Source organism: Anser cygnoides, chromosome 7 (assembly GCF_040182565.1).
Source record: "Anser cygnoides isolate HZ-2024a breed goose chromosome 7, Taihu_goose_T2T_genome, whole genome shotgun sequence".
NCBI classification, from domain to species: Eukaryota; Metazoa; Chordata; class Aves; order Anseriformes; family Anatidae; genus Anser; species Anser cygnoides.
In genome coordinates, this window is record NC_089879.1 from 198,631 (window position 1) to 212,076 (window position 13,446).

At 55.5% G+C, this 13,446-nt stretch overlaps 2 protein-coding genes across 4 annotated transcripts in view; one reads left to right on the plus strand and one right to left on the minus strand.

Moving 5' to 3' along the window:
* The first annotated feature begins 4,284 nt into the window (after nucleotides 1-4,284).
* NKX6-2 (NK6 homeobox 2) lies at nucleotides 4,285-6,664 on the plus strand. The gene is made up of 3 exons (XM_048048816.2): nucleotides 4,285-5,081; nucleotides 5,398-5,570; nucleotides 6,308-6,664. Exons 1-3 carry the CDS (start codon nucleotides 4,667-4,669, stop codon nucleotides 6,554-6,556), a joined length of 837 nt encoding a protein of 278 aa, XP_047904773.1. The 5' UTR covers nucleotides 4,285-4,666; the 3' UTR covers nucleotides 6,557-6,664.
* Nucleotides 6,665-9,708: 3,044 nt separating this feature from the next.
* The window catches only part of INPP5A (inositol polyphosphate-5-phosphatase A), a 253,101-nt gene continuing 249,363 nt past the window's right edge, over nucleotides 9,709-13,446 (minus strand). For 2 of the 3 annotated variants that reach the window (XM_067000743.1, XM_067000744.1), the window contains exons 14-16: nucleotides 12,794-12,862; nucleotides 11,370-11,457; nucleotides 11,079-11,275 (exon numbers count right to left, since the gene is read on the minus strand). In XM_067000743.1, the coding sequence (XP_066856844.1) occupies nucleotides 11,377-11,457; nucleotides 12,794-12,862 (150 nt within the window). In that variant the 3' untranslated portion in view covers nucleotides 11,079-11,275; nucleotides 11,370-11,376. Of the gene's footprint in view, nucleotides 11,276-11,369; nucleotides 11,458-12,793; nucleotides 12,863-13,446 lie in introns of all 3 variants that reach the window. The other variant, XM_067000742.1, reaches the window with a different exon arrangement.

Consider the following 13,446-nt stretch of genomic DNA (forward strand, 5'->3'; position numbering starts at 1 on the left):
ATATGTCCTGTCCCGGAGCATATATCATCCTGTGAACATGCTTCAACAGAGGTCATCTAGTCTAAAATGACTTTGTTTTCAAGTGGCTTCATTACTAGCCCAACACCTCTCATTTTTAAACACTAGGGACCTTTTACAGGCATGCTGCAAAGCAACAGCATCCACAGTGTGAGGAATGCGGAGATACAGTGTGATTACAGGACCTCAACATGGACGTTCCTGTTCTCTCCTCTCCCTCCAATGCTCTGAGTAGCTTTATGCAGCAATACCCTCTCTCCCTCACTTACATATCCTCACTCCCACTTCTGCCACAAACAGAATAATTCATCAAAGGAAGTCTGTGTGATCTGCCCTGAATTCCCCCTTTCCTGATCACTCTGTTTTGACACGGACATTTACATCTGCACTTTGGAATAACATGCAACAGAGTGGGGGATGCTTTCACGCACTGTACGTGACTTCTTTATGACCATGAAGTAAGACAGAGCACATGCATTTACACCCAATAAATGTAAACACAGATTACTCTTATTCGTGGTAGTACGCGCCCTTTCAGACATTTTCAGCTACACAGAGGCTACAAGAAAAGGTGATTTGTCCATGTACATAACAAAAAGAAGTACGGAAGGGTTAAACAGAACTTGTCTGAAGTTGTCTGTCCCGTAGTATTTGATAATATTCCATTCTGAATATAAGGTCACTCCAGACAGGGGCAAAACAGTTCCATTACGGAACGATTCCACTTACGCTCGTAAGACGCTGTCTTTATTATCAGGAACCGCCCGGTAAAAGCACGTCGCCGTCAACAGCCCCTCGAGGGAACGGCGCTCTCTGTTTTCCCGCAGCCGTGTTGCGCGAGCGGGGCGGCTCGCAGCGCGCTCTGCAGGCCTCCGAGGGGGGAGCCCCAGCGCTGCCCTGCGCCGCGCCGCCGCGGGTCCCGCCCCCGGACCGGGCCCGGGGGTCCGGGGGTCTGGGGCTCCGGGGGTCCGCGCCGCGCACCGGCCCCGCGAGCCGCCAGGGGGCGCCGGGAGCGCGCGGCGGGGTCCGGGCCGGGGGCGCGGCGGGGGCGGCGGGGCCGCTCGGCTGCGGGAGCGGCCCGGCGAGGTGGCCCGGCGCCGCCCGCGGTCGGTGCGCCCGCGCCCGCTTCCCTGCACTGGAATTAACCGCCGGGAAGCGACCTCTTCTGAAAACAAATGCGCGGGTGTCAGCACACCGCAGCGGGCGTTAGCGCTCCCAGATTGACCCAGCTAGGAGCCCTTATCCGCAGCGCAATTTGCGTGTAGTCAGGAGCGTCTCAGACCAGTACCTGCTCCGCCAAAACGCCCGCGGCCGCAGGCAGCGGGCTCGGCGGGTCCTGGCGCCCGCCAGTACCGGCGGCGGGGAGCCCTCGCCGCTCTGGCACCGCGCTGGGCAGCGGGCCCCCGGGGACGGCCTCGTTCCTCCGGCGGCGGAGCCCGAGCTCGGCTTATCAGGGCCACCGGGGCGACGGCAGCGCCCGTGGGCACCGGGCCGGGCGCGGAGAGGGGAGCGGGCAGCTCGCGGGGGGCCGGCGCCCCGGGGTGCCCGGCGCAGCCGCCAGCGGCCGCGAGCGCCACGGCCTCTGCGGGGCTCTCGCCGAAACGTACGGAGCGCTTGGACGCGGAGCACCGCGGCAGCCCCGGGGGCGGCGGGGTGCAGCCGGGGTGCCCCTGCCGGAGGAGCCAGTGCGGCCGAGAGGAGGGGACCGGGGGGGACGGTGGTCCCGGAGGTGCCGCCCGGTGGCGGGGGGCCGGGGCTGCACGGGCAAGGCCCGCTCGTGGTTCCCGCGGAGGGCAGCGGGCACGCTCCTTCCGTGCCCAGTCATCGAAAAGCCATGGGAAAAGACACAAAAGCAGTTTTATCGCGCCGCGGAGTCTGCAGAGATAAAAACCAAACCAAACCACCCAAACAAACAAACAAAAAAAACACAAACCAAACCAAACACGTTTATTTCCACCTGGAAAAAATGGGGTATAAGATTGCAGAAAAACCAATGCGCAGGGACAAATGCACAATTAATGCCTAACAACGGTCACTGATTGCATAAATTATCGGACGGCCTCAGCACACTGCTTTAGCCCGAGCACGAGGATGCTGGAGGGGGCTACTCACGGTGAAGTCCCGAAGTAACCCAGAGGACGGCAGCGGGAGGAGAGCTCCGGCCCTGCTCCCCGGGGCTCGAGCGGCTCCGGGGCAGCGGGCTGCGACGGGTGTGCGTGCGGCGCCGGAGCCAGAAAGCGTCCGCGGGAGCGGGGGGGTGCACGCAGACACGGACACTCTCCGGTGTCCCCGGGCAGCGGGCGCTCCCTGCCGCCGCCTCGCAGCGAGAAGACGGCGGCGCGGCCCGTCCCGTCCCGTCCCGTCCCGTCCCGTCCCTGCCGTAGCCCCGCTGCGGAGCGGCGCCTCGGGACCAGGGCCGGCGGAGGCCGCGCTCTTACCCTGCCCACCGGTGCCGTGCAAGGCAACGGCGTCCCGCCGGGGGGGCTGCTCCGCGGGGACGGCTGTTTTCTGCCCGGGCAAAGGGTACGAGCTAGCGGCCGGGCCCGGCTCGCCCCCGCTCAGCCGAGATGAAAGCGTCCGTGCCGAGGAGCCGGCGTGCAGGGGCGGGAGAGCCGCGGGCGGTGCGCCACGCTCCGCGGGAGGGCGCGCAGCGGGCGCGGCTGGCGCGGCGCCGCCCCGAGCTCCGCGACCGGGGCAGCGGGCCGGGGGCAGAGCTCGGGCCGCCGCGGCAGAAAACCGGCGCTGTGCAGACGGGGGGCGCGCGGAGCCGGAGACCGAGGCAGCCCCCGGCGCCTTCCCGCAGCTCCGCGTGCCGGGGGAGCGCGGGCGGCACCCGGCACATCCTGCCCCGCGCACACGGGCAGAGAGCTCACGGGGCTGGAAGCGGAGAGCCCGACGCACCCCTTACGGCTTTCTCTGTTGGTGTTATTTACAACAGAGAGGAAAAAACAATGAAGTGTTTTATTAAGCCTCTTTTAGGGCAGTGTCGATTTTACTCTCACGTTCAGACGTTAAGCTTTTACGAGGATGCGCATAAGAAGACGGACACTTGCATCATTTCTAACTTCAGCGACTGAAAATAAAGATCGTTGGTCGATCCCGAGTATTGCTTCCCAAGCTTTGACACGAGGGCTGTTGTTTCAGATTAAACAAAACCGTATGCACTTGCAAAGGGCTCCGACGAACGGCATAATTAGATCCGTATGACCACGCCTTTCAGTAACTATTCGATTCATGCTTACTTTGTGAACACTTTGAAAAATTTTAATTCCCCACTTGCTGTGGTTAGTATTTTTCTTGATTAACAATGCATCAAAAACACAGGAGAAGGCATTTGTAAGGCAAAGAACGCGCTACGAGTCCCGTTTCCGGAATAATTTTCTATGAAAGTCTCAAATCGGAATTCTTCTTGCCTTGACAAGTGAGAACATTTTCGGTCGGGCGGAATACCCGTGACAATTTTATTTGCGCAAACGAGCTTCGTGCCGCAGTGATGTGAGGGCCGTTTTTTCCCGCTAAAGGCGAGGCGTTGTACCTGTCCGTCACGTCCCGAAGGAAGACCTCAGGCGCCAGCGCGTTTTAAGACGGGTAACAAACCGTAGCGGCACGGTCCCGGGACGGGCGGTCACTTTTACAGGCACGCTTTAAGGGTTCGACTCTAACAAGGAGGCGGCAGCCGAGGCGCAACGGCAGGCACAGCTCGTTCGCTACCCGCCCAAAGACATCGGGTGCGAGCAGCCGCGCCCCGCTCCGCAGCCCCGCCGCGCTCCTCCCGCACACCCCGGCCGCGCTCCCGGCCCCGCCGCCGCGGGCCGGCCTCCCGGGGCCGCGCCGCGCTCAGAGGCGGGACTCGCCGGCGGCGGGGGCCCGACGGGACGGGCTGGACGGCGCCACCGCCCTCCCAGAGCACGGGCCGCGCCGTGCGGCGGAGCCCGGGGCAGCGGAAACGGCGAGCGAGCCGCGGGGCGGCGGCGGCCGCGCCGGGTGCCGGGTGCCGGGTGCCGGGGTCCCGTCGGCGGCGGCGCGGCCACGTGCGGTGCCGCGCGCCCCCACGGCGCCCGGGGGCCGCCCGGCCCGGCGGTGACGTGTCGAGGTGGGGGCGCTCGCCGCCCGCCGATTGGGCCGCGGCGGCGGCGCGGGGCGGCGGCCGCCCAATGGGCGCGCTGCTCGCAGGTGCCCGCGCGGTTATCTGCGCCCCGGGGCGCGGCGTGGAGCGTCCCCGGTGCTGCCGCCGCCGCCGGGACGCGCGGGCGAGGCGCGGAGCTGAGCCCAGCCCAGCCCAGCCCCAGGGCGCGCACCGCCGGGCCCCTCTCCCGCTGGATCCCGCGCGGGAGCCGCAGCCTGCGGGGGACGCCCCGGCGGCGCGGGGCCGTTCTCCCGGGGCTCCTCGCCTCCCCGCGGTGCCGTCTGGCCGCGCGCCGCTCCGCGCTCCGGCCGGGACGTTGGCGGTGCGCGGCGCCGAGGCGCGGGGGCGGGCGGAGCAGCGCCGAGGTTCTCCTGCGCTGAGCAAACTTTGCCGCCGGCTGCCGCTTCCGACCCGCGAGCGGAGAAGAGGGCGACCCGCCCGCGGCCGGCGCGCCCGGCGGGGACGAGTTCGGGCGGCTGCCGCCTCGCCTGGAGAAGGGCCCGCGCTCGCTGATGACCGCAAATGTTAGCGGTGGGGCAGATGGATGCTAATCGCCAGAGCGCGTTCGTCCTCAGCAGCACGCCGCTGGCCGCGCTGCACAACATGGCCGAGATGAAGACCTCCCTCTTCCCCTACACCCTGCAGAACCCCTCCGGCTTCAAGGCGCCGGCCCTGGGCGGACTCAACACGCAGCTCCCCTTGGGGACGCCGCACGGAATAAGCGACATCCTGGGGCGGCCGGTGGGCACGGCCAGCAACCTGCTGGGCGGGCTGCCCCGCATCAACGGACTGGCGGCCTCGGCGGGGATGTACTTCAACCCCGCGGCCGTCTCCCGGTACCCGAAGCCGCTGGCGGAGCTGCCGGGGAGGCCACCCATTTTCTGGCCGGGAGTGGTGCAGGGCTCTCCCTGGAGAGACCCCCGGCTCGCCTGTCCCGGTAAGTGCGGCCGGTGCCGGCGGGGCGCGCGGCCCGCTGAGCCTTCCCGGCCGGCGGGCCCGGGACGGGCGGCGCGGCCCTGCAGACGGGGCGAACGGCCCGACGGAGGCCTCGGCGCCTCGAAGGCGGACCCCGAGGGGGCCGGAGCCGTCCCCGGACCGGGCCGCGCTCTGGAGCCAGCGGCGTCCGAGCGGCGGCGGCGAGCCGGGGCAGCCCCGCTGCAGCGGCCCCGCTTAGCGCCGGGCGCAGACCTCGCTCCGAGCTCGCGTCGAGCGCAAGCCCCGTCTCTGACGGAGCTTTTCTCCTCCGCTTTCAGCTCAGACGGGGATGGTTTTGGACAAGGACGGCAAGAAGAAACACTCGCGACCGACTTTCTCTGGGCAGCAGATTTTTGCTTTGGAGAAAACCTTTGAACAGACGAAGTACTTGGCAGGACCGGAGAGAGCCCGCCTCGCCTATTCCCTAGGGATGACCGAGAGCCAAGTGAAGGTAGGTCCCCGCGCGGTGCGCGGCGTGCGGGGCCCCGGCCGGGCACGGGCCTCCCCCGGCTGCCACCTCTCGCCGCCGAGGCAGCGCTGCCGCTGTTCTCCTCCGCGCTGATTGTCGGCGATCATTCAAAGCCGTAGGGCCGTACGGGATTTTTTTTGAAGTCGCTTGTAATTTAAACTACGATATCTAGATATTGGATAGATTTTTAGGCCAATTTCTACGTAACTTTATTTTTGTGATTAGGGCTCTTTGTGCTGAAAACGATTTTAGAAAATATACGTATGCAGCCAACAAAACAAAAGCCCCACGCAGGTAGCTGTTTTCAAGAGGTCAGGTTCCCACAGAGACTGTCCAGTGACTGGCACGACTCTTTGTATAGCCACGCAATTTTTTAGCAAAGACTTTGAGTGCCGCGCTCCTTTTCCTGGCCGTCCCGTTTGGTTCTCAGCGGCTGCTCGTTCCGTGTAGCCGCCGCGCTACGGTCGCCCAGCTCAGGCTGGCGGCAGGGCCGGGAGAGCCGAGGGGTGACCCACGCGTGTCCCTGCGAGCCCCCTCCCGCTGCTGCCCCGCCGCTTCCGCGCGGTGCCCCCCGGCCCGGGGCGGCCGCGGCCCCGCTCCCGCGCGTTCCCCTGCGCGCGGTCCCGGTAGCGGGAAGGGGCGGCTGTGGGCGGCGGGCCCGGGGCTGCCGTCGGGCGGGCCGGCGGCGGCGGGGCTGAGCGGCTCCCGTGCCGGTCCAGGTCTGGTTCCAGAACAGACGGACCAAGTGGCGGAAGCGGCACGCGGCGGAGATGGCCTCGGCCAAGAAGAAGCACGACTCCGAGACGGAGAAGCTGAAGGAGAGCTCGGACAATGAGGACGATGACGAATACAACAAGCCCCTGGACCCCAACTCAGACGACGAAAAAATCACGAGGCTATTGAAAAAGCACAAATCCACGAACCTCTCCCTCGTCAGCCCCTGCAGCACCAGCTCGGACACCTTGTGAGGGCGCGGGCACCGACGGCTGCTCCGGGCGCCTGCGGCCGGGTGAGCCGCCACGGTAGGCACTGCGACAGAGACCAATTGTACCTGGATGTTTAAAGTGGTGTGTTGTACAGCCTAAGATGTATGTGAAATGTATATATTTTTTACAGAATAAGTTATGAAATTATTTTCCTTCTCATCGATGTAAATTTCAGAGGAATCTTTCCAACTTCTTGGGTTTCGTTTCGTGCTCCTTTAAGGTTTGCCCCCATCCCTGCCTTTCTTTTAGCCTTCTTGCCGTATTCCTGCTCCTAACAATCAGATTTTGTTACCGTTTTGTATGGATCGCCAAATCCACGCGCAGTCACTTTGTATATAGTAAACTTCAGATTTTGTGACGTATCTTTCTAGTGTAAAAACGGCTGTTTTCTTTCACTCCCTCCCTCTACTCAGTGTTTTTGGCGGTTTGATTTCTCCTGCCTCTGGATTTTATGCTTAATAATACCAAAAGAGAAAACAACCCCAAAAAAGCGTGAGAGTAAAAATAGATACTTGATTTTAAATCGGATTCAAATAATATTGTCTCCACACGGGTTGGAAAGACTTTGTATAAATCAATAAATTATTTAACAAGCTTCGCCTCTAGCGCCTTTCCCGCGCTCTGACCGCTGCTGCGGCCGCCCGGGGCTGCGCCTCTGCCCCCCGCGAGTGGCCGCGGGGCGGGGGCTTCTCCCTGCCCGCCGCAGGCCCCCTGCTGCCTTCCCCCTCGCTGCTCCGGGGCCTTCGTTTGCACCGGCCGGCCCGGCTCGCCGCGGCGGGGCCCTCGGGTTGGGCCGGGCGGCCCCAGGAGCTGGCCGCGGGCGAGGGCGTCGGCCCCGGCGGGAGCGGGGCTCGGAACCGCGCGGACACCCGCGGCTTGTGCCGCGCTCCGCCGCCCCCAGACCGGGACCGGCAGCGGCTGCGCGGCTCGGTGAGTGCGCCCGCGGGCCGGGGTCCAGCCGGCGCCGGCTCCTGGCAGGAAAGGGGTCCGGTGAGCACCGGCGGGGCGCTACGGGCTCTGCCGCGGGGAGCGGGGGGGGTGGGGGTGCAGGGGCTCGGGCACCGCCCGCTTCGCTGCGCGGACAGCGGCAGCCGCAGGAACCCCGAAGGCAAACCCCGAGCTCGGCGGCGGAGGCTGCAAGCGCCCTCCCCGCAGCGGCCCGCCGAGCTCCCGGGAAGGCGGCCCGGGCCCGCCGGGACAGCGGCCGCACGGCACCGCTCGGTGCCGGCAAAGAGCGGCCCGCGGGCAGCCTCGCGCTGCCGGGGCTCCGCGGGTCTCCTCGCGGGCGTATTCGAGGCCTGGTGGGCGAAGCTTGACCGTCCGGCTGCCTCGGCTTTGCTACTTTTTTTTTTTTTTTTTCTCCGAGGACCGGGCCTTCTTTCCTTCCTGCGTCCGAGCCCCTGCCTCGCAGCCTGAACCGCGGGGCGCCCTGCCCGGCAGCGCGGTGGAGGGAAGCAATCCCGCCCCCACCGGAGCGCCTCAGCTCCAGCGGGGCTCGGCCGCCCCGCGCCGCCTGCAGCCGCCTGCCGCAGGCCCGGCCCGGCCCGGCCCGGCCCCCCCCCGCTCCCCGCACGGAGGCCGGGCCCTGCTCCGCGCCGCCAGCCCCGGGCCGCCCCGGCGTGCGGCGGCGCAGCGCTCGAGGCCCGCGGGACGGCCCCGGGCGCGCAGCGGCCGTACCGGGGGCGGGGCGGGGGGAGTCCGCCCGAGTCCACCCGCGCCCCGCGCAGCTGCGGCTGTGCCGGGGGAGGGCGCCGCGGGGCTCGGCGGAGGCACGGGACCGGCTCCCGCGGCGGCCCCGCTCGGCGAACGGCGCGGCCGCGCCCCGCCCGCCGAGCCGAGCCGAGCCGAGCCGAGCCGAGCCGAGCCGAGCCGAGCCGAGCCGAGCCGAGCCGAGCCGAGCCGAGCCGAGCCGAGCCGAGCCCTCCGTCGGGGCAGCCCCCGCTGCAGGGCCGGGCCGGGCAGGGGGGTCCCGCAAATTCTTACTCACTGAAAGCAGGGGCCTGGCAAGACCTCGCTCGAGTTGTACCACGTCTACAGACGGAGTAAATCAAATTTAGAAATTAATCTTCGCTTCGGCTTTGAACACCCTGAGCCACGACGCTGGAATCGCAGCGAAGAACCGGAGCCGGTTCCCTGGCTCCTAAGGGAAAACGACAGTTTAAAACAAACCAAAACTACAACAAAATCCCACACTTGAAAGTCGGGATTATTCACCCCCGCTCCTTTCCGTATTTCTTAAAAAGAAGCGTGCCCCGAGGAGCTCGAAATCTCTGCCCGGTGCCGAGCACCTTCCCGCAGGACAGGGCGGCTCCGCCGCGCAGCCCCACGGCTGCCCCGAGGGGACACCGGCGGTGCCACGGGGCGATGCGGGCGCGCCGCGCAGAGAGGCTTTTGCGGATGGGTCACCGGACGGAAACCCGACACGTCTCGGTGGCGGAACTCTTATTTACTGGCCTTTGTAGTGTCCTGCAAATAGGAATGCCATCTTGGGAGCGTTTCCGAAGCCCTAACAGCCGTGTGAGCCTCGCACGTTCAAGAGATAACGCCTTTATCTATCTATCTATCTATCTATCTATCTATCTATCTATGCTAAAGTTGCATTTTATGAATTTATGTCGGTTAAATTTGAGACTCTTTCAACTCAACAAATTACCTTGACAAGTCACCTGTGTAACTAACTCCTCCAGATGGGTTAGGACTATTTATGGTCTTGCAGTTTACAGCTCCGGTGAATTTATCTATAAATGAAGCTTCAGCCTGAGTTTGAAAAGGCAGTAGTTGTTTTTTTTTTTTTTTTTTTTTCCTCCCCTAAAACCAGAGATAATCATGAAGGAGTTTATGGTGGCATATTTATTGAACTACTGGGGACTGGCATCTCATCAATAGCTCATAAAATTGTATTACTCTCTGTATGTTAACACTTACTCTGATACAGACTCCTAAATGCCTTTTTCTCAGTTTGTATTGTGTTTTGATTAACACTACTAGCACATTCTATTATGTGTTTTCACTCAAAAAAATGCCCCTCTTAATTGGCAGGAGATTAAAAGGTAACTCATTAGTAAGAAATCTGACAATTTAATAATTTCTGTCTAATCCCCAATGCCCAAATTAAAGGGACAGACACAACCACATTCACCATGATCAGTTTTATTGCTTGAGAACCAGAGTACTCATTTCTAAAGGCCTTCAAAGTTACCATGAGTTGAGTTTGCTTAAATAGAATTACTGTGTGGTTATAATGCAACATGGCACAATAACAATACAGAGCTGCAGACACCCTTTGGGCAACAGTACTTAATACAAACCCAGACTGTACTGTTGAGAAAACATTCTGCAAGCAGACATCAAATCATTTTCAACGGTAGTGATTTATACCAAAATCAAGCATCAATCTAATGCCATCACGCAGTCCATGAACTCTGTAGTGTTCTAAATTAAATCAATAAAACATACATTTGTGTTTCATCAACAGACTCCCTAATCACCTTTTAATGTTGTATTTAGTGGTGGGAGAAACAAGATTATACCGTAGGCTGCACTGAGCTACTAACCAGGAAAATTTACAGTCTTTTTTTTTTTTCTTTAACACTGTATGAATACAGTCTGTGCCCAATACAGTTGCAGAAGCAGACTATTATTTTCTTCTCCCATGTTGTTACGTTTTAATATAGAATACTTGGCACCATAAAACAGTAACAAAAGACAGACAAAAACAGTTTACAAAATTCTGGAAAGTTACACCCAAACCTAGCTAAGAACTTCACATTCAATCCTTAATATTACATAGAAAGAAGGGATTATAGGAGTAACAAAGTGAAACTGCTAATATATGTGCTATATAAGTAAGCTATATATCTGTATCGAGGATGGCACTGCTATATATTATTTATTATATAAATGTTGGTTGTTGATGTACACTTAACTAAACCTGCTAAGACTCCAACACTAACGGCTGATATGGCACTCTCAAGCATTCATATTGGAAAGTATATTTAGCATAAGTTTTGGTCAGGTTTATAAATTATTTATATATCTGTGTATATATACACATACATACATATATATACACACACATATATATGTATGTATAGAAAGCAGCTGCTGTGTGATTCAAAAACCATGTAACATGGCAGTATAGTAAATAACAAGAAAAAAATATAAAAATGAAAAACCAAAAAACTAAAACTCAAACCAAAATCCTTGGTTGACAATGAAAATACCATTTAAAACCATCGATATCTCTATCTATACAATCCAATTTACAAAACCCCAAAGTGGTAAAGATATATAATGTTAGGCATGACACCTTTAAAAGTTAATAATATGCTGAAATAGCTTTTCCACATTGACAAACACTTATTAAAAGTTGAAGGTTGTGAAATCTAAAATACATAACATCTCTGCTGTCTATTTAGAGTTTTGGCAACAGAATTGTGACATATATATAAAAAATAATTCCACATTTCTACTTGATGTCACATGAACATACAAGACAGTGAGGTATGTGAGGCTTTTCTCGAACAGAGTCCAGATGCTGAAGCATAGTGTACGATCAGCAGTCTAAAAATGTGGCACTCAGGACTGGATTTATCGATACAGTTGTTACGATTATGTATTTCAGTATACTGCGCCTTCCTTCCTCTCCTTGCTACAGTGTAGTTTCACGGAAAATCTTCTCATTTCGTAGGCATCTTTTTCCTGTTGCAGAATTGGCATTTTTTTAAAAAGAAAAATAAACACAGGGGAAATGATGTAGAAAATATAAACGTAAAGGAAAAAAAATGATATTTACCACCACATCACTGCACGACACAACACTTGTGCACATTTGCAATAGGTTTACCTGCCCCAGCAGCTATTCGAAAGGACAGGAACACAGGCTGCAGCAAGTTAGGGAAAAATAGAAGTTATACATTTGAAATGCAAACATTTTTTTACAATCAGTAATAAACACAACAGAAATTCCTCTATGAGTGGAAACAAAATGACGCAATGATTTCGTGGATTAACCTAACTACAAAATGCACACAAGAACTTCAGCAGCTCCTTATGGATCTCAGCTCCCATTCAAATCTAAGGGGAAATTTCCCACTGATTTCTGTGGGTAGAGGTTCTCCACACAACTCCTGTGTACCACAGAATTAGCTCAACTGAAAGCGCCATGCTAAAAAAAAATCACACGAAGTACACTGGTGACAAAAGAAACAAAAACAATTGTTTCTGAACTGGCTGTTGCTAGCTGCTGACACGCTGGACTTTTTGTTTTACTGTAGAAGTTAGCAAACCTCTGAATTTTAAAATCTGACTTGCATGATACTGGACTAAATATCTTAAGTGCATTCTTCCTTAGAAAGTCAGTACTCTGTCTCACAAGAACACTGACCATGGAAGTAAATATAATGATACATTTGTGAATTTAGATTTATGTGTATGTATGCATACACACATAGATTTAGTCTTTACCCATCATGGAATTATCATTCAAGAGCTTGAACACTGTCTCTAGGATTGATACATCATCAGTGTTGCACATCTTACAAGTTTTTGCAAGTTTCTAGTTGTTTTTATATAGGTCCTCAATCATAAAATTCTGCAAACCTTTCAGAAATTTCTAAACCTTTCAGAGGTTACCTCCTACTCTTTGATCAGACTTTTCAAACAAAGCAATATAGTTTTGCTGTATTTCTACCTTGGCTTTCCATCTGGTGTCTTCAGCAGAGAAAATTGTCTGTAAATTCCTGTCTTTTCCTTTGCTTTAACAACTGGTGTTTATTACATAAATCAATATTCTTTTTCTCACATAATGCTTAAATACGGATCTGCCAATATGTTCTGTTTTCAATAATCAGCTAGGCACCAAATTAATAAAAATTATGTTTTGGAAGCTATTTTTATAACACAACAAAAAAAATGTTTTACAGGAATAATAGGTATGTGTAAGTGCACATACATTAGTTCCCACTGATTTTGTGTTTATCATATTTTTCTTCAAGTGCACAACATCCTGTTCTTTAATTCATTTCAAGATATGAGTATCTACTCCATTTGCTGATTTCAGCTGAATTAAACTTTAAAACATTTTCCAAGATTTAAATCAAAAATATGAAAGACAAATACTTGACTTAAATATAAAATTAAAAGAGACTAGTGCATACATTGTCCTTCCTAATAAAAAAGATACACTATATACAATGCTAAAAAGCTTAATTTATTTACCTTGTGATCCCCCATACAGACATTTGGCCCAATGTGGTCATATATTACTATCTTCTCATCATTTTCTGACTAGTTTTAAAGAAAAATAAAAAAAAGACCAATTAGTTCAACTACTCTCCAGATTACAGAAACGGAATGACATAAGGAAATGACTTACACAGAATAGTTTCTGAATGAGAGGCTATTCATAGAATCATAGAATCAGGTGACAGAATCATAGAACAGGTGATATTAACACAATAATACATCTTTGCTTGGCTTCTCCAGAGAAAGACCGTACAGAATGAATCTTTATGTCCCGTACTGCTTGCAGTAACTTGTGCAATTTGTCCACATAAATTAGCTCATGAAATCATTAAACCTACTCCTTGCTTCTGGGACATTAAGAAATTTTAGTGACTAACATTTGGATATATTAAATTAATCATTAATTTATGTTTGCATTCAAACCCTTTGCCATTTTAATGTTTAAATATAGCAATTGGCACCATTCCCTTTTAAAAAACAACACACAATTTTTATAGAATTAGGTAGGATACATGTTGTACTTTGAATTAAATGTAATCCACATTGCCTCATAAGAGTGTTTTATTTCTTCATACAATTGTTTTTAAACGTTAAGACGTAGGAATGAATGATGTAGTTTATGAATA